The sequence below is a fragment of the Ipomoea nil genome, unplaced genomic scaffold (genome assembly GCF_001879475.1).
Source record: "Ipomoea nil cultivar Tokyo-kokei standard unplaced genomic scaffold, Asagao_1.1 scaffold1416, whole genome shotgun sequence".
Classification (NCBI taxonomy): Eukaryota; Viridiplantae; Streptophyta; class Magnoliopsida; order Solanales; family Convolvulaceae; genus Ipomoea; species Ipomoea nil.
The window spans coordinates 3,130,039-3,149,860 of NW_017617844.1; the positions used below are offsets into that span (position 1 = coordinate 3,130,039).

A 19,822-nucleotide genomic window follows, 5' to 3' on the forward strand; every position below is an offset into this window, starting at 1 on the left:
ATAAGTAAAAAAAATAGGTTTTGTAAAGCATGGGTTACCTTAGTAGCCTACAACTTCCTCTTTCACCCTTAAAAGCCTTTCATAGAGCTCCTCTTTCACACGAACTTCTTACACAAACCAAAACACAACAAAGATCATAACTTTAGATAAAGATAACTAAAAGAAGGTCAAAAACACCAAAAAGCTAAGGATCTTACCCTTTCCTATGCTCAAGATGGAGAAAGTAGGAACCTTGGTAGGAAATCTTACAAGGCTTGAAAGTTCAATTTCTTGCTTGGAGAAGAAGCTAGACTATTTTAGAGAGAAGCTAGAGTTTTTGAGTTTTTGGTTGAAAGGATGAATGAAATGAGAGAGTCTTGCTAGGTTAGCTCTAATCACAAATCTTAGGTGAAAAGACATTTCTACTCGTACTAATGTTCGAAAGACAAGGGAACAAGGGCACAACTCAAGAAGCACAAGGTACAACCTATTGACTCAAGTGACTAGTCAAAATCTAATCCCTCGACTATTAAATTTCAGGATTTTTAGAAATAAATAAGCAAGGAAACATGGATTAATTCTTCAATTAATCCTCGATTAGTGTTTGGATTTACGGGGTGTCACAATTATCAAATGAGCCAATAAATAAGATATAGCAAGAAAAATAGGTTTTGTAAGACATGGGTTACCTCTTAGCCCTAATCAATATCCTTGGCTACTAAGGTTCTTCTCTAAGATCTCCTTCCAATGGATCTTCCTAGGTTCGGTGGTGGGGAGTTCCTTTGTTAGGTTTCCTCGAGGAATGTCTCGCGTGGTAGAATTAATTGTGGTAGGGTTTCTAATTGCTTTCTAATCCCATATATATAGATTCAGGAGTCCTAACTAGAATCTGAATAGTAAAGGTCCACTTTCCCTTTTCCTCATAGGATTAAAGACTTGATTAAGGATAAGGGTTCATGATCCATTGTGGACCATACTAATTAATTAATGGGAGTTCTAGTCTAATTAAATCATTTTTAATTATATGTTAACCGAATAAATTCCACGATTAGTCCGGATACAGAGGCCGTAACACGGGGTGTTACACACATGCTTACTTATAAGCGATCTGATCACCTTGAGGTGATAGGATACACAGATTCAGATTTTGCCGGGTGTTTGGACACAAGGAAGTCCACATTTGGTTATTTATCCTTTTAGCCGAGGGGGCTACTGTAACACCCCTAAATTTTAAGATATTTAAAACCTATAAAATAAAGGCTAATCTATTATTATTTCACAAACAGAGCATAAGATAAACATAATAGTCGGGGTGCTATGCCACATCTAAGCTAGAGAACTCAGATGCACAGTGTTAGGAATATATTGTAATAGATTTTGATATGCCAAATTGTATTTTAGAATCCACAATTTTATTTGTTAAGTCTAGGCGTGTCATAGACCATGAAAGGAAAATTAACAAATATAGAAAAAGAGAAAAATACGAAGAAAAAGAAGAAGGAGACGTATGCATATGATATGTATACTTAAATAAGCCCACACGCCCCAACTCAAGAAAAAGTCATACTGATGATCTCATACGAAGAAACGAGAAGCAAACGAGATTGCATAAAGTTATTTTGGAGATCAAGCATCTATGGAAAGAAAGAAGTACATCAAGGAGAATGCTACAATGGATAATAATTCGTACAGTTGAGATGGATGAAAGCTTGATGTATAAACTGCAAGGTTTTAGGTTCAAAACTCACTCTCTAAAATTTTATAAGGCAAAATTAAAGAAGGAAGTCACGTCGAATCCTTAGGAGCTGAGGTTTGAAAAGAGGTTTCGAAACTAAGAAGGAGATGAAGTAGGAGCTGAGGATAAGGACTAAGAAGGAGATGAAGCAGGAGCTGAGGTTTGAAAAGATGGGGAGATGAAGTACGAGCTGAGGTTTGAAAAGAGGTTAAGTTCCAAAAGAGGGAGGTTTGAAGTAGGAGCTGAAGTTTCAAAAGAGGTTTCGAAACTAAAAGAGATGAAACAGAAGCTTTTCAATAGTGGTCTCGAAATAAAATAAATAATAGAACTTGGAGACGAAGTAAGAGATGCGGTTGGAGATGAAGCAAGAGATGCGGTTTGCAAGTCAAAGTCTTCATAAGTCAAGATGAAGTTTCATCAAACTATATATAGAAAGAGCTGAAGTTAGCGATGGAGTTTCAAAGGCTATATATAGTAAGAGCTAAAGTTAGAGATGAAATTTCAATCAAGGATTGAAATCTCATCACCAGTATCAGACCCTGATCAAGAGATCTCATTGGTCGAACACAAAACAACTTCATCAGTAGCCATACAGAGAGATTAAAATACACAGAAGATGAAAGTCCCAGAAGGCATGATCTACATCAAGATTATTTTAAGAGCCCTTCACGTGAAGACACGATCTGCATCAGAAATATTTTAAGAGTCTCTTCACATGGACAAAGAGCTAAGCAACGGCTGAAATATCTCAAATGCCAGAGATATTATTTTTAATAAGATCTTCTGAAGAAGCTACAGATCCTCTGCAAAGGCTACAAGAATTCAAATTTGAGATTTGGAATTCAAATTTGAGATCTGGAATTAACATTTGAGATTATCTTTTTCCAACGGACAACTTCTCAAAACCAGCTATAAAAGGATGAAGAATGAAGCAGATCAAAGCACTTCCAATACTTCGAACAAGAAGAACATACGAATCCAATCTACTAGAGAAAGCTTACAGAGAAAATATTCAAGTGAGAAAAACACTCAAAGCTCAAAGAGAAAATATTCAAGAGTGTTTAAATTCTTCATCATTGAGAGACTTGTTACATATTGAAGATCCATTCAAGAAATCTCAAAGTTGGAAGCCAGTGAAACTTGTTTTTCTACAAACAAGTGATACAGTAGTGTCGGAGACACTGGGCGTGATTAGTGCGGGCTTTGTGACCAAAGCACTAGATCACGGGATACGTCAAAGACGGGGGGAAAGTAACACGGAGTTGTGAAATCCTGGATTGTCACACGGAGCTGTGAGATCTGAAGCAGCAGTGTCGGAGGCACTGGGCGTGATTGATGTGGGCTTGGTGATCAAAGCACCAGATCACGGGATACGTCGATCTGATCGTGGAAGACGGGGGGAAAGTAGCACGGAACTGTGAAATCCTGGAAAGTAACACGGAGTTGTGAAATCCGAAGCAGCAGTGTTGGAGGCACTGGGCGTGATTAGTGTGGGCTTAGTGATCAAAACACTAGATCACGAAAATTCATTGTATCTAGGAACCAAGAAGTGGTGGATATAGTGAATTGCTCTTGGATGATAAGAGCAAGTGGAGTAGGGGGATTACATCACCTCCGAACCACTATAAATTGCCTTGTGTCATTTACTTCTTTATTTACTTACTGCTTATCACGTGGATATACTTGACACAATCACACAACTCGTATTTATTTATTCCGTTGTGCACAAGACTCTAACAATCTAGTTAAGAGTCTTGATATCTCTGTTGCCTTAGCGATTGTTGTATTCGCGAAAACGTTTAAAAGTCTATTCACCCCCCCCCCCCCCATCTAGACTTTTACCACACCCCCTTTGGGACCAACACACATGCTAACCTATCTAACAAAGCATAAACCACAATTGATATCTATGTACAAATCAAGGCACGGAGGTCATCTCATCAAGGCTAGAACTATCTAAACTAAGCCCACGAATCCAACTAGCGCGCTCTGAAGCTACTCAACTGTCCCTGAAAAACATTCGGTGTAACAACCGTCAGTGAATAATGCTGGTAACCCACTCAAACGCGTTAAATACAATATAGGTAGGTATAAGAAATCATTTTGAAACTAGAATACATATTTACCTACGAGACTCTAATTTAAATCCAAGATCAAGACTCAAGACACAATAACAGACTCAACAGTATAGAATAATCATAAAGACTAGCATGCGTCCTAAGAACACGTTGCGAGATATGACAGGCAGAAAAGCATATAAATAACAAATAGAGGCAACAAAGGCATTCAAGACAGTTAGCAAGTAATCAACAAAGCATACAATTCATACTCCAACCTTATACCAAGTTCCAACCTTGTAGCTCCCCTTCGTCCTTATATCAGTTCCAACCTATACCTCTAGGCCACCCTTATATCACCTCCCCTTATTCCTCCGGGCAACTACATGCCCCCACCGACAAACCACCTATCAATCACCAACATATCAAGATGGTGTCACAGTGTCATTCACATGATCCGCACCTCTAGTGCCAATATCAAGGGGTCAGCACATATAGCTCTGACATGACACCGCAGCACTTATAACCTGACCCATGCTCAATGGCACGCAGGTCTAAGGTGGGTTTGTGCCTTTAGCACAGTAACCGCTATGGCCTGTACCTTTAGTACAATGACCGAGCACAAGTTGTGCCAACCACCAACAATTCATTTCCATCAATCACAATCTCATCATCATCATTCACACCGCCCATTGCGCAATGACCATGATACTCATCATCATCGATCAATCAAGCAACACATAATCAATCAATAGCAATCAAGACATAACAACAACGACAAACACCACACATAGATTCCTAGAACGGTATTCAAAACATCAAACGAGACTCATACACGACAAACGGGGTACAACGGGACACGGAGAAACAACAAACGGGTGAAAACATCACGACCCACACAAACTTTCTAGCGGGTAGGTGGCGGGTGGAGGACCACCCGCCGACGGCCACTCACTATTTTAGCCGGTGGCTGGCGGGCAGACCTCCGCCCGCCGGCTGCCCGCTGGAACAGTGCCTTCGGGCAGCGGATAGGTGGCGAGTACCCGTGCCCCCACCTACCCCCCACTGATACTCAGGTAACTTTTCGGCCCTGGGATCTCTCGTGGAACCCAAAACCATGTCCAGACATATTCAAACACATAACGACAACACCACGTATTCAGTTAACGGGATTAAATCAAGAATCATAACAAATATGTCCTAACACGATTCATAAACATGCCAAGACCTAACATTAATCATATAATGGTTCAGGAACATCCAGAACCATAAGAACATCAAGAAATCTGTATTCAAAGCCCTAAATACAAATCCTAAGCTAAACTCAACACCCGATCATGCATAATCCCACCAAAATATACCAAGAACATCATAATACGAAATTCACGATATAAACCATACGGCTCTAGACATAAGTAAATTACGAGATGATACATATAGTCAATCACAATATCAGGAACATCAAGATTGCCAAATAAGCACAATATAAATCCTAGGCAAGGCTCTATCAAGACCCAATCACAGAATTGCACATACGATTATCAAAGGCGCCAATGAATAAGATATAGCAAGGAAAATAGGTTTTTTGAGACATGGGTTACCTCTTAGCCCTAATCAATATCCTTGGCTACTAAGGTTCTTCTTTAAGATTTCCCTCCAAAGGATTCCTCTACGTTTGGTGGCGGGGAAATTCTTTTGCTAGGTTTCCCTCGGGAATATCTTGCGTGGTATAATTAACTGTGGTAGGGTTTCGAAATGCTTCCTAAGTCCCTATATATATATATTTAGGAGTCCTAACTAGAATCTGAATGGTAAATGCCCACTTTTCATATTACTTATAGAATTAAGGACTTGGTTAAGGATAAGGGTCCATGATCTATCGTGGACCACACTAATTAATTAATGGGAATTCTAGTGTAATTAAATCCTTTTTAATTATATGTTAACGGAAATTAATTAGTGATTAATCCTGGATTATAGGTCTTAACACAGGGTGTTACAGCTATTTCTTGGAAAAGTGTGAAGCAGACTGTCATTGTTGCGTCCACTATGGAAGCTGAGTTTGTGGCATGTTTTATGGCCACGAATCATAGATTGTGGCTGTGAAATTTTATTTCGGGACTTGGAATTGTCAACAGTATAGCCAAGCCGCTGAAAATTTATTATGATAATGCCGCAACAGTCTTTTTTTCTAAAAACGACAAGTATACAAGTGGTGCTAAACATATTGATTTGAAGTATCTTGCCGTTAAAGAAGATGTTCGAGAACGAAGAGTATCAATTGAACGCGTTAGCACTAGATTAATGATTGCAAACCCTTTAACTAAAGCCTTGCCACCAAAAGCATTTCGTGAGCATGTTGAAAGAATGGACATTATTGGAAACTGTTAACATTATGTTAAGGTTTGTGTTTTGATATATTTGATAGTTAGAGCTTAATATAGTTTCATTTCTGTATTAAGTATCATGTTTAGTTTTGAAGTATATATACATGAATGTTTTATGTTAATATAAATAGGATTTGTCTTCGACAAAGAAATTATCGTGGACCATCCCGGAAAGTTCATTATGAATCATATTGAGTTTGAAATTAATATTGTGATACATGGAAGGGACTGCGGGCGTTCAATTAGTGACATATTACCGCCATGATTCTTATTAGTTTCTAACTTAACGATGACTTATATTCTGACCAATATAACCAAGGATTAACTTATACTATGCATATTACGTTTCAAGTTCATTATTAAATTTATTACTTATGAGCTAAGTGGGAGAATGTTAGAATAATAATAATAATAATAATAATAATAATAATAATTATTATTATTATTATTATTATTATTATTATTATTATTATTATTATTATTATTATTATCTATGGCTCATTATAATTATTTTATGGCTCTTAAATATATATTTACATTTAATAATGATAGAATTCTATTATTGGTCAGTTAATGGTAAATAGCAGTTTTAACTATCAGATAACGTCTCAACGTTGATGGAATGTGAGATAGTTATAAAAATCATTCTGATTCTCTAGTCCTCTCTTCAACATTTCTGTATTGTTGGGAGCATTTAAGAGGCATATTTAGTTTTGCCCTTTGTCCCACATTGAAAGACTAGCTTACATTTTCTCACTATTTAAACACCAACTCCTTTCCTAAGGTTTGAAGTGTTATGGAGAGGGAACAAGGGGAGATCTCGCGCGCCGCCGCCGCCGCCCGCCCGGTTCGGTTCGCGCGCGGTGTGGTGGGCTCAAAGTTTTGCTCTCGCCTTATATTTTTAATCCCTATTCTTATGGGAACTTTGACCACCTTGTCCGCACTCTACACACGTTATTTGAACGTGCAACATGGATCCCTCTTTGAACGTGCAACATGGATCCCTCTTCTTCTCCTATTCTGTAGCTCTTCTGGATGGCTGAAAAGGAAGAGGCAGTTATAGCTATCAGTATATAACTTGTCTCTTCCAACTCCATTAAATATACCTGAATAGAGGACTTACGCCTGAGTTGTGTAAGCAGATTTTTCATTTCTGCGTATCTGTTTTCCTTGTCGAAAACAAGCGATTCCCTGGTCGCAAATGTTTTTAAGGGAGTGTTTGTAATAACACGACGCAGATACATTCTACTATCTAAACCATTCGTCCAGCTATATAAAATATAGAATACTGTCTGTGACATTCCAGCCTCATAGCACAACAGTTAAAAACATTTGCCTCTAACAATGTCTCAGACCAACTCCACCTCTGATGTTACCCCAATTGAACCTCTCACGGGTGGGTTGAATTACAAGCGATGGGCTGCGAAGGTTTTGATGCTGTTAGAATCCAAAGATCTGGATTACGTCATCCTTGAAGATCCTGCCAACTTTGTTGAGCCTGCAGTGCAGTCACCTGCGCAATCTGCAACACCAACGGCCTCCAAGGATTCGATTGATCCTAAGTCGACTGCTGATCCTTCAGAACCAATATCAACATCTGCGCCTGCACAGGTTTCTGTTGTTTCCCAGACAACTCGCTCACAATATGAGAAGGATAATAAAACAGCTCGCGCAACCATACTGCAGCGAGTTAATAATGCGTTGTTCGACATGCTTGCACCAAATAAATCTGCGAAACTGATCTGGGAACTGTTGAAGCAAAAATATGGTGTTGATGACGTTGGAAGGCGAAAGTACGCTGTGAATCGTTGGCTGCACTTCTACATGACAGACGCTAAACCCGTCACTGAACAGGTACATGACTTCGAGAATCTTGTAGCTGATATGAAAGCAGAAGGTGTTTTGGTGAACGATGCTTTCCTGACTGACTCACTGGTTGACAAACTGCCTGAGTCATGGTTGGACTTCAAGAACAAAACAAAGCACGAACTGAAGAATCAAAACCTACAAGAGCTGATCAATACTATCAATATAGAGGAAGAGAACCGCATGGTTCAAAAGTCTGGTAATTTTTCTGACACCCTTAAAGCTAATGTGGTTGAAACAAGTGGTGGTTTTGATAGGTCTAAAACTGGCGAAAGTGCCAGAAACCAAAAGAAAAACTCAAAACCGAACAACAATCGTCCAAAAAATGGGAAAATTCAGAAAAAAGGAAGAAACAACACTGAATGCTACGTTTGTGGAAAAAGAGGCCACAAAGCCAAGCATTGTTATCACCGGAAGGGTTCCACGAGTGAAACTGGTCAAAAATCAACCCAAGAAGGGCCAAAGAATCAAGCGAACCTGGTGGAAGACTCAGAACCCACTGAAATGGTAGCAGCGGTGATAACTGAGGTCAACCTGGTGGGAGACCCAGATGAGTGGGTTGTGGACACGGGAGCATCACGCCACTTCTGCAACAACAAGGACCTGTTCAAAGTGCTCGAGCCCAACACCGAAGATGAGCAAGTGTTTATGGGGAACTCTAGCGTTTCTAAGGTAAGTGGTAGAGGAAAAGTAGAGTTAACACTTTATTCTGGGAAGCTTCTTTTACTGCAAAATGTGTTTTATGTCCCTTCCCTTCGTAGAAACCTTATTTCCGGAGGCCTACTCAATAAGGCTGGAATAAAAATGGTTTTTGAGTCTGACCGTCTGGTTCTGACTCACTGTGGGAAATACCTGGGAAAGGGATATTTCCGTGCAGGCCTTTTCGTGCTAGATGCTTCTGTAGCTAGGAATAAAACTGTTTTAGCTGGTTCAATCAATTGTGATGTTTCTGCAAACAATGCTAATAATAAAGCTTCCTCTTCCGCTTACATAGTTGTTTCTTTAAATCTATGGCATGATAGATTAGGACATGTTGGTACAAAATGCTTAAATAGACTGAAAAGCATGAATATGTTGCCTAAATTGTCAAGTGATGCATGTACTCAATGTGAAATTTGCGTTGAAGCTAAGTTTGCTAGAAGTTCTTTTACAACAGTGAATAATAGAACATCATCTGTTTTAGAATTGATTCACTCTGATTTAGCAGACTTTAAAACCACTGAAAGTCGAGGTGGAAAGCGTTACTACATTACTTTCATTGATGATTTTTCGCGTTTCACAAAACTTTACTTGTTAAGATCAAAAGATGAAGCCGAACAGAAATTTGTGATTTTTAAAAATGAAGTAGAAAACCAGTTAGACAAAAAGATTAAAAGGCTTCGATCTGATAGAGGAGGAGAATACGAATTAAAATCACTAAAATTACTATGTGAAAAGTATGGCATTATTCACGAACTAACAGCACCTTACACACCCCAACAAAATGGCATTGCTGAGAGAAAAAATAGAACTCTCAAAGAGATGATCAATGCAATGTTGATCAGTTCAGGTGCTCCGGACTCTTTGTGGGGGGAAGCTGCTTTAACAGCAAACCACATTTTGAATAGAGTACCGCACAAAGGATTTGAAAAAACTCCTTATGAACTGTGGAAAGGGCATGCCCCTAACCTTAATTATCTTAAGGTATGGGGCTGCTTTGCCAAAGTAGGGCTACCGTCCTTCAAGAGGCCAAATCTGGGGTCCAAAACCCTAGATGCCATTTTTGTTGGTTATGCTGAAAATAGTGCTGCATATAGATTCCTGCTTTTAGAAAATCATTCAATATGCAAATCTAGAGATGCAACCTTTTTTGAAACATCTTTTCCAATGAAAAAGGACTATGACAAAAATGAGGTCAGTTTGTATCAAAGCCCTCCTCCTTTACCTCCTAGTTTCACAAGTAACACTGAGGAGCCTAGAAGAAGCAAAAGGCCTAGAATAGAGAAAACCTTTGGGTCTGATTTCGTGACTTACTTGACAGAGTTAAAAGATCTGAATGAAATTTGTGATCAGTTCATATGTCAATTAGTCCTAGAAGAAGAACCAAGAACCTTTCAAGAAGCTATGCGCTCGGTAGATTCCACTTTGTGGAGAGAAGCTGTTAAGAGTGAATTAGACTCTATACAGTCAAATCACACATGGGAACTAGTAAATCTACCCAAAGGCTGTAAACCCATTGGCTGTAAATGGATCTTTAAAAGAAAACTAAGTCCAGATGGATCTATAGAAAGGTTTAAAGCTAGGCTAGTGGCTAAAGGCTACACTCAGAGATTCGGTGAGGACTATTTTTACACATACTCACCGGTGACAAAAATTGCAACCATTCGTGTACTATTTGCTTTGGCTTCATTACACAGGTTGACAGTTCACCAAATGGATGTTAAAACAGCATTTCTGAATGGTGAACTGGAAGAAGAAATCTACATTGAGCAACCTCCCGGATGCGTAGATCCGGGTCAAGAGGGGAAAGTATGCAGACTTAAAAGATCTCTATATGGCTTGAAACAAGCTCCAAAACAATGGTATGAGAAGTTTCATAAAACTTTAATAGACCTGGGTTATACAACGAACCGATCTGATGCCTGCTTATATACTAAAGAGGTAAAGTCTAGCATTGTGATTATTTGTCTCTATGTAGATGATATGTTAATCTTTAGCTCTAACATCGAGGCTATAGATGAAACTAAAAGAACTCTATGTGAGAATTTTGACATGAAAGATCTAGGGGAAGCCGATGTGATACTTGGGATAAAAATCACAAAAACCAAGAAGGGTTATCTCTTATCCCAAGGTCATTATACGGAGAAACTTTTGAAGAAGTTTTCCAGTTATGAGGTCACTCCGGCCAAGACCCCTTTTGATCCTAGTGTAAAACTGTCAAAAAACGTAGAGGCTAGTGTGTCACAAGAAGAATATGCAAAGATAATCGGGAGTCTAATGTTTCTAATGAATTATACTAGACCCGACATTGCATATGCTGTGAACAAACTCAGTCGCTACACGCACAACCCGAGTGCTCCACATTGGGATGCACTAAAACGGGTACTGCGGTACCTTAAAGGCACAGTGGACTGGGGCCTCAACTACAAGGGGTCGCCAGCCGTGCTAGAAGGGTATTGTGATGCGAATTGGGTAAACGGAAGTGATGATGCAAGCTCAACTAGTGGATATGTATTCACTATGTGTGGAGCCGCTGTATCCTGGAAATCAACAAAACAATCGTGCATTGCTAGATCAACTATGGAAGCTGAATTCATAGCTCTAGATCTAGCAAGCCAGGAAGCAGAGTGGCTAAGAAACCTACTGGCAGACGTGCTATTGTGGGGGTGTCCAGCACCTGCTGTTCCTATACATTGTGATTCACAAACTGCCATCTGTGTTGCACAGAATAGTGTCTATAATGGCAAAAGAAGACACATAAGAGTCAGACATGAGTCTGTAAGGCAACTAATTCTAAATGGGGTAATCACAATGGAATTTGTGAGGTCTGAAAAGAACATTGCAGACCCTTTTACAATTGGTCTGAATCGGAAGACCGTCCTTGAAACTTCAAGGGAAATGGGTTTAAAACCCAATGAGGTAAGAAATTCGTGATCAACCACCTGTGAGGGAAAATCACGGAAAGACTTACACCAAATGGCTGTTGAGAACAGTACTGAATCTGTAGCCTAAAATGGGTGGTCTATGCTGAGATAGACTTGACAGATTATAAGTCTATATAGAGATAGACAGAACAGGGACTTATTACAGAGCTAATGAGTGCAGTTAAGTTCAAAACTCGATTAACCGATGAGTTCAAGATTCCGTTCACTCTCGGGAAAAAGTTACTTAATTCCACTACATGTCAGTTCAAGTAATACACACTGATATGGAAATTAGCTCCTGTAATTCTCAGGCTTGGTCGGGTATAGTCTTGCCACCTTAAATGTGTGGGGGATTGTTGGGAGCATTTAAGAGGCATATTTAGTTTTGCCCTTTGTCCCACATTGAAAGACTAGCTTACCTTTTCTCACTATTTAAACACCAACTCCTTTCCTAAGGTTTGAAGTGTTATGGAGAGGGAACAAGGGGAGATCTCGCGCGCCGTCGCCGCCGCCGCCCGCTCGGCTCGGTTCGGTTCGGTTCGGTTCGGTTCGCACGCGCGTCGCGGTGGGGTGGGGTCAAAGTTTTGCTCTCGCCTTATATTTTTAATCCCTATTCTTATGGATCCCTCTTTGAACGTGCAACATGGATCCCTCTTCTTCTCCTATTCTGTAGCTCTTCTGGATGGCTGAAAAGGAAGAGGCAGTTATAGCTATCAGTATATAACTTGTCTCTTCCAACTCCATTAAATATACCTGAATAGAGGACTTACGCCTGAGCTGTGTAAGCAGATTTTTCATCTCTGCGTATCTGTGTTCCTTGTCGAAAACAAGCGATTCCTTGGTCGCAAATGTTTTTAAGGGAGTGTTTGTAATAACACGACGCAGATACATTCTACTATCTAAACCATTCGTCCAGCTATATAAAATACAGAATACTGTCTGTGACATTCCAGCCTCATAGCACAACACTGAAAAAACTAAAACTGATTAAAAGTAAAGCTAAGAGACATAGAAGCAGAGATTTCTTACATGATGCATCATAGTTGCATAACAATTGCGAAAAGTCTTTTACAACAGTTGCGGATTAGCTATTCTGTATTAGTGATGGAAATCCAATCTCGTAGAAAACCTATTTATTTATTAATTTATAGAAAACCTATTTATTTATTAATTTATGCTTCAATTTTCTTGGCATTTCATAAACTAAACTGCTTCATCTCCGGCCACTCCTCTAAGGGTATCTGAGGATTTAACTAATGTCGACGGCAGAGCTATCTGATTGCCGGTTGATTCCGGGGGAACTTCATCTTGTTTCTTGCCCCATATTACCATGTATAGTCCAACAACAATCACGCCGGCTCCCAAAACCCTATATATGATTAAATCAAATAAGACAATGGTGGAAAAAATGTATTTTTTATAAAAAAAAAATCTAGTTAATCATAAGTAGAAGGGATTTAAGGTCATAAGTGAAGGGTTTAATTCTTTTTTGTCCGCACGGATTAGCTCAATAGCTCAGTAGGTAGTATTTGGGAGAAGAGATCCAGGTTCAAACGCCTCGGCGACGGCAGTGCGGGATTATGCCCAAAGTGGGCGGATCCCTTGTGCGCACCGACATGTGGTCTTATCTACAGAGTCATTGAGTCACCGTGATTTAGATCCTCCCAAATGCTATGCCGGCTGGAGTGTGGAGGCCCTTAAGGTTGGGGATTCAACCTTTTTAGGAAAGAAGGAGAAGAATTAAAACTTGATTTACATTATCTCAAATACTCTGTCGGATCGGATCGTGGGGGGTTTTGGGGTTGGGGATTCAAATTTTGGGGAAGAATTACTTAAATGACATACTTTCCCAAGTCCAACTGTTCAGCTAACATAAATGATCCCATAATTGCGACGATAATCATGCTTAATGGATTAAAGGAAGTGACAAAAACTGGTCCTTTGTCCTCCATGATTACACCTGACAGGTAATAAGCGATTCCCGAACAAATTACTCCCTGCAAATAAATCCTTAAAATCATTTAAATCTCTCGGAGAAACCATGAACATTATATTAGTTTTGTGTGTAAAAAAAAAAAAAACCAAGATTTTTTCTTACACTATAAATGTAAGCTAAGAGTTTATTGTCCCAGTGTAATGCCCAGGCCGCAGGATTTTTCCTCTCAGCCACTAAGGCTACCACAGAGGCCTGCAATGATCCCGCACTGCATATCAAACTAGTAAGCGATAGTCCAGCAGGGTATGATTTCAATGTAATTGCCTGTTAAGGAAAACAAATTAATAAGTTAGCTGCATTCAAAAACATATGCATTTAACTAGCTTGCAGTTGGCGTGAGTGGCCGTGCACCCTCATCCCTTAAGAGAGGTTGGGAGTTTGAACCCCCTCGTATGGAAAAATCAATCTAGCCAGCACTTTAGCCCTTAATTGGGCTGGCCAGTGCAAATAGGGATTAGTCTGAATATGGTACGAGCTTAAAAGTGTCTCCTACAGTTAGAGCATGCTCAGGACACCTCTTAATTGGGTTGGGCCGGGCCAGTGCGTATAACACGGGCTTAAAGGTGCCTCCTACAGTTAGGACCTGCTTAGGACACCTTGGCAAATTATATCGTAACGACGCGGTTTCTATAAGTTTGTGAAGAGTTGGCGCGACGGATACCGTTCCGTCCGTCCGTCCAATCTCGTTACATTCACGTCCGATTTCCAAGGGGGAGCTCCTATAGAATCCTATCCCAATTTTTCTTTTGCTAGGCCCATAACTATTTCTTTTGCTAGGCCCATAACTAAAAAACTCACTTTTTTACGATTATGGGACTTATTCGAATATGAAATCCAATCTTGGAAATACAACATCCCACTTTTTTTTATTACCTAAGATTTCGATACATTTCGCAATCGAGAAATTTCTACGGGTGTGGGTGCTATCCGAGAACAATTAGCCGATCTAGATTTACGAGTTATTATAGAGAATTCGTTACTAGAATGAAAAGATTTTGGAGAAGAAGAATTTTTTAAGGTCCACAATGTATTGTGCGCTCTGATGCACGATATAACAATTGGGACACCTCATACTTTGACAAATAAAACATATGCATTTTTTTTTGTGTAATTATATTTAGAGTAATATAAAATAATGTATAACCTGAAGAATGTAGAAGCTGGCCCAGCAAAAGCAACCAGCTATGATCATGACAGCACCTTTGACAAGATCTTGCTGAGAATGTAAAGCAGTTTCAGTTTGGACATGTTGTGTGTGTTTGGTCCAAGGTAATCCAATGTTTGGTCCTCTAACAAGAGTCATAATCATGGCACCCCCAAGAGTCACTGCTGTTCCCAAAATCTTTGCCTGGCTATGCAATTTCCTCACCTCCACTTTCTCAAGCCTGCATATTAAAAACCCTTCAGCAACTTCTCAACATCACAATATTTTTCTTTTTTTTATACTACACTAGTATCGCATCCACGGGATAAAACTAATATATACAGTTCAAGTTTCGATCAAACCCTTTCCGAGGATAGCTCTTTCAAGGATATTATTGTTGTGTCTAGACATTTGATATGCAATTTGTTGGGGAAAATTGCAACGTCAACGCGCGATCTGGAAGCCTTTTAAGAAGCACGGACACTATTGGTGTATGGTTGAAAGAAAATCTGTGCCGTGTTATAATAACACTACCTTAAAAGCGTTATTTGCCCGGTAACGGTGCAGTTAAAACCCTGGCACGCTTTCAACAGGCTACACAGACCTACTACGGATAGCTTGCACTAGCAATCACGTAGACGAACCTCACTATTGCTCAAACTTTAATAGGCAGACATGAAATAATATATATATATATATATATATATATATATATATATTATATAATATATATATTAATTCTCGTACGAGAAAGAAGGAAGAAGCTTTTTGAGTGTGTTTCTTCTCAAACCTTAATAATGTTTATATAGTGAGTGAGCCAACATTATCAGCCAAGGAAGAGAGAAGAAAAAGGAAGCTAAGACATGTGTCTCACTACCCAAATTATAAGGAATGCTTTGAATGATTCCCCAATTACCCATTTCATTTTTTTTCCCGAAAATGATATATATATATATATATATATATATATATATATATATATATCAAAATAAGGGTAAAAGGGACATGTCAATTTTATTAATATTATAAATTTAAAAATTTATAATAATTATAAAATTGATCCGTGTCTTTTTACTAAAACTATTAACCATTGATAAACTTGAAGAGTGAATAAGTGACTGAGATCAATCCTTACTTTTTACAAGGAGTTATTTTTATTTGAACCACTATATATATATATATATATATATATATGTGTGTGTGTGTGTGTGTGTGTGTGTGTGTGTGTGTGTGTGTGTGTGTGTGCGCGCGCGCCTTATAACATTTGCATTAAAATGAACAATTTTAAATGATACTTGTCATTAATTAACTTCTTGACTTATGGCATCTACAATAGTGTGAAGATTTTGAAAAGATTTTACAGGTGTGATTAGGAAAGAGAGAATAAGAGAGAGAGAAAAAAAAATTAAAATCTGAAATTAAAAAAAAAATAAAAAAAGAAATATTAGAATTACACGCTCACCTAGGCGTGAGAGTTGCGCCTCATGCACGTGAGGCGCAACTCTCTTCCACAAGGTGGGACCCATTATCCCTGCAAAATTCCCATTATAACGGAACAACCTCACATCTTCTTTCTCCTTTCTCTTTCTTCCAAATCATCTACTTTTTTAAAAAATTTGTGCATGAATTCCTTAATGGGATTCCCTTAATGACTAGAGAAATTTGAATCTCAACAAAATCATTTTCAAGTATAGTAGATAATTATAGTCATTTCTTGAGAGCTTCTAGTCAATTTTATATAAAAGTTTTGAGGTTATTGTAATAGCAAGCTAGGTTGAAAGTAATTATTATTGGTACGGACGTACGGTGCATTATCAATAAAAAATGTACCTAAGAATCCATGCCAAAATAAAAGTAATGCCTGGAATAACATTGCCCAAGGCCGTGGTAAAAGTTGCCGTTGTGTAATTCATCCCTGTGTAATACAAGTTCTGGTCGATAACAGGCCTGCATGCATATGATAATAATTTCATTTCTCATAATAAGGTACATAGTATAGGGATAAACTAATTGATAATAAAAACACATACTCTAGCAGACCAAGGACCATTATCTTCAAGAAAATGGAAATTGTCATCTTAGGCCTAACGTTCCTGCATAAAAAAAACAATGACACATGTACTTCGCATGCATATTATTATACTAATTAAATCACTAAAACTTTATGCTTATATATAAATATATATAAATATAAGAGTGGGATCACGTGCGAACAAGGTTTCATGTGTGATTGTGCAGATGCACAGACGCACAGTGTAAAACATCTACAAATGCACCGTGAACTTCCTGATTCTCATTGATCGTCAACTCTAGTGCACGCATTTAAAAATATTTGACAGTGGATTTGTAAATATTTGACGGTGCTATTTTGATTTAGAAATGCTTGTTTTGATTCTCACATTTGGAAATGCTTGACCGTGCATATCAAAGGTTGACAATCAGCTAGTGTAGTGTATTTGAAAATGCTTTATCGTGCATTGATAATTATTTGATTGTGCATCCCCACGTTAGCACCTGAAGCCTTGTCCGAATCCAAATATATATATATTCTTCTTCTTCTTTTAATAAGTATAGACATGAAGAAGATGATGAGGTACCTTTCGAAGAAAATGGCTAAAGGAGCAATGATGAGAGCGGCGGTGATGTTGCGATAGACAGCGAAAGTGTAGTGGCTCATGCCTTTATTGAGAGCAGATTTGGCGATGATAGCCAAGCCTGCATATCCAAACTGCAAGAAGATGACAGCCAAATATGACTTTGCCATTGTTGAGAACTTAGCTAAACTCTCTCTTCCCATCTTCTGGCTGGACTTTTAATTTGCACTTCTGCTTTGGTTCTGGACTTAGAATATAATGGTTGATGACTCCTCCTCCCTAGCTAGCTCATATATATAGGTTTTTCAATTTAATAATCTTTTTTTTTCAAAGTTAATTTGTTTAATGACATATGCATGTCTTCAACCAAACAATTAAGATAATTTTATTAATTAGTGCCCGATAAGATTTCAACAATGACAAAACACGTACTTTCTCAAGAGTTTTTAAATTAATAATTAAATTCACAATAATTCCAGGACCCATTAAGTGGGAGGGTCAATGCTTGGTGTCCACAAGAGGGTGAGACCCGCCCCCTACACCACCGCTGTCAAGATTTAATTGTGTATCCTTGTCCACATTTTATCACTTAAGAATCAATTAAACTACCCGTGCAGGCTAACTTATTCTGTTTTAGATAATAAAAAAGTATCTGTCACTTAGGAACACGTACTTTCTATACCATGTGAGTTGTGAATTGTGACAACATACAAACGTGAAAGCCATGCATTGCCAAAGTTCTCAATGTGAATAACTGAATATTGTGAGCACACTTCACATCAATATATTGTGGGCAGTTGCAATATTAGGCTATTTGCCTAATATTACTCACCCCTTCATAAATTTTCTTTCAACACTCTTCTTTTAAATGGTATTTTTTAATTGAACAATTAATTTTATTTTTAAATATAGTGGAATAATCATCCCATTTATGAGCACTCAATAATTATAAGTCACATTATGTGGTGAAATATTAAGGAAAAATAACATTTTTCTAAACTTTTTTTTACAATCCATTATAGTGCAACTAGTATGGCACCCGTGCGATTCACGGATAGTAACATATATTCAATAATTATATTATTTATCAAATTTAAATAGTGCAAATAAATACTCAAAATATTAATATTTTTCAAATAAATAAAAAATCATGTAGATAGAGAAAATGCTCCCAGTAGCTTCACCATCGGAAACTAGGCAACGGTCATCGGAAGTTCAAGAACACCTTGAACGATCAAGAGGGTTCTATTAGTAATACTAGAGGTAGAGGTAGCAGAGGACAGACTCCTCATAGAGCAACCGCAGAGGAAACTCACCTTGTGGTTAGAGGCTCAACAAGAGGAGGAGTCACCTCAAGAATGGTGGTCCACCATCGTCCCAAAGACCCCGGTTTTTTTCTCCGGTGGCTCCCAACTCTCGCATTGATGGGATGGATTTCTTTGATTGCGTCACACCTAATAAGGACGCAATGGATGGAGATGCTAGTGTTTCAAGCCAGATTGGCATGGTTGCGGAGTCCCGCAGGCTCAACTGAGCTTTTCATCTCCCCATTTGTTTCTTATGATTATTCTAGTCTGGAATTGCCAAGGTGCGGCCACACGCCCCTTTCGCCGCACCCTTGACCATTACCTTCGTGCTTATAATCTTGTGATTCTCTGCCTTTTAGAACCCAAGGTCTCTGGTGTTCACGCAGATAAAATATGTTCCGAGTTAGCTTTTTCAAGTTGAGGGGGAGTATATCGTCTTTCCTACCCATTGTAAGCAAATATACTTAGTGGCTGTTTTGGTTAATAAATATTATCTATTTTTTCTTTAAAAGCCTACTAGTATATTTGTAAGTATATTTTGTCAACTAATTGCCAAAGGAGGAGATTGCAAGTGTAAAATGTTACACATTTAAAACCCACTTAAGTTGGCTTAAATTAGTTGTCAAAATGGTTAGCTGTTAGGTTCTAGACCTAGTCCAGTGACTGTGTCAGGTTGAGTCTAGATCAGCGCCAGGATGCAGTCCAGGATCAGCGCCAAGATGCAGTCCAGGAAATGTGAGGCTTATTCAAACATTTATTTTGGTCAAGACCCTACTTCCATGGTATTTTAAATTAGGGGTTGTAGCTTATTTTGAGGAGTTGGAGCTGCATATTTTCAGACCAAGAAGTTACCAATTTATTCATATAAATTACTACTTTGGGATTCTTATTAATTTGAAGATTCAAGGATTAAAATTCTACATATCATTTCTCAAATCCTCCACTGGTTTTTCTTTCAATATATTCACGTGTTGAAGGTTTCTCAACTGGTTCAAGTTGTGATGAAGATAACATGCACGTCAAGTCTTTGGTGATGCTGGAGTAGGGCCCTTGAGTAGTGTAGTTTATGCTTTAGTGTGTAATGTACTCCCCCTTGTACTCCTTGTTGATCATCTAGTGGATTGGGCTGACGTG

At 38.5% G+C, this 19,822-nt stretch overlaps 1 protein-coding gene across 1 annotated transcript; it reads right to left on the minus strand.

Annotated features, from left to right (window-relative positions):
* Positions 1-12,615: 12,615 nt before the first annotated feature.
* LOC109187045 (WAT1-related protein At2g39510-like) lies at positions 12,616-17,649 on the minus strand. Its single transcript, XM_019337197.1, has 7 exons — positions 17,385-17,649; positions 16,818-16,880; positions 16,618-16,734; positions 14,788-15,028; positions 13,746-13,907; positions 13,493-13,644; positions 12,616-13,016 (listed from the first exon to the last, which is right to left on the minus strand). Exons 1-7 carry the CDS (start codon positions 17,582-17,584, stop codon positions 12,851-12,853), a joined length of 1,101 nt encoding a protein of 366 aa, XP_019192742.1. The 5' UTR covers positions 17,585-17,649; the 3' UTR covers positions 12,616-12,850.
* Between the last annotated feature and the right edge of the window lie 2,173 nt (positions 17,650-19,822).

Excerpts from the sequence above, each read along its gene's own strand:
- LOC109187045 (XM_019337197.1), bottom strand. The coding sequence starts at position 17,584 with ATGGGAAGAGAGAGTTTAGCTAAGTTCTCAACAATGGCAAAGTCATAT. Across the intron at positions 16,881-17,384 it reads TTAGCCATTTTCTTCGAAAG|GAACGTTAGGCCTAAGATGA; the intron begins GTACCTCATCAT and ends TTTTTTATGCAG. Across the intron at positions 13,017-13,492 it reads GAACAGTTGGACTTGGGAAA|GGTTTTGGGAGCCGGCGTGA; the intron begins GTATGTCATTTA and ends AATCATATATAG.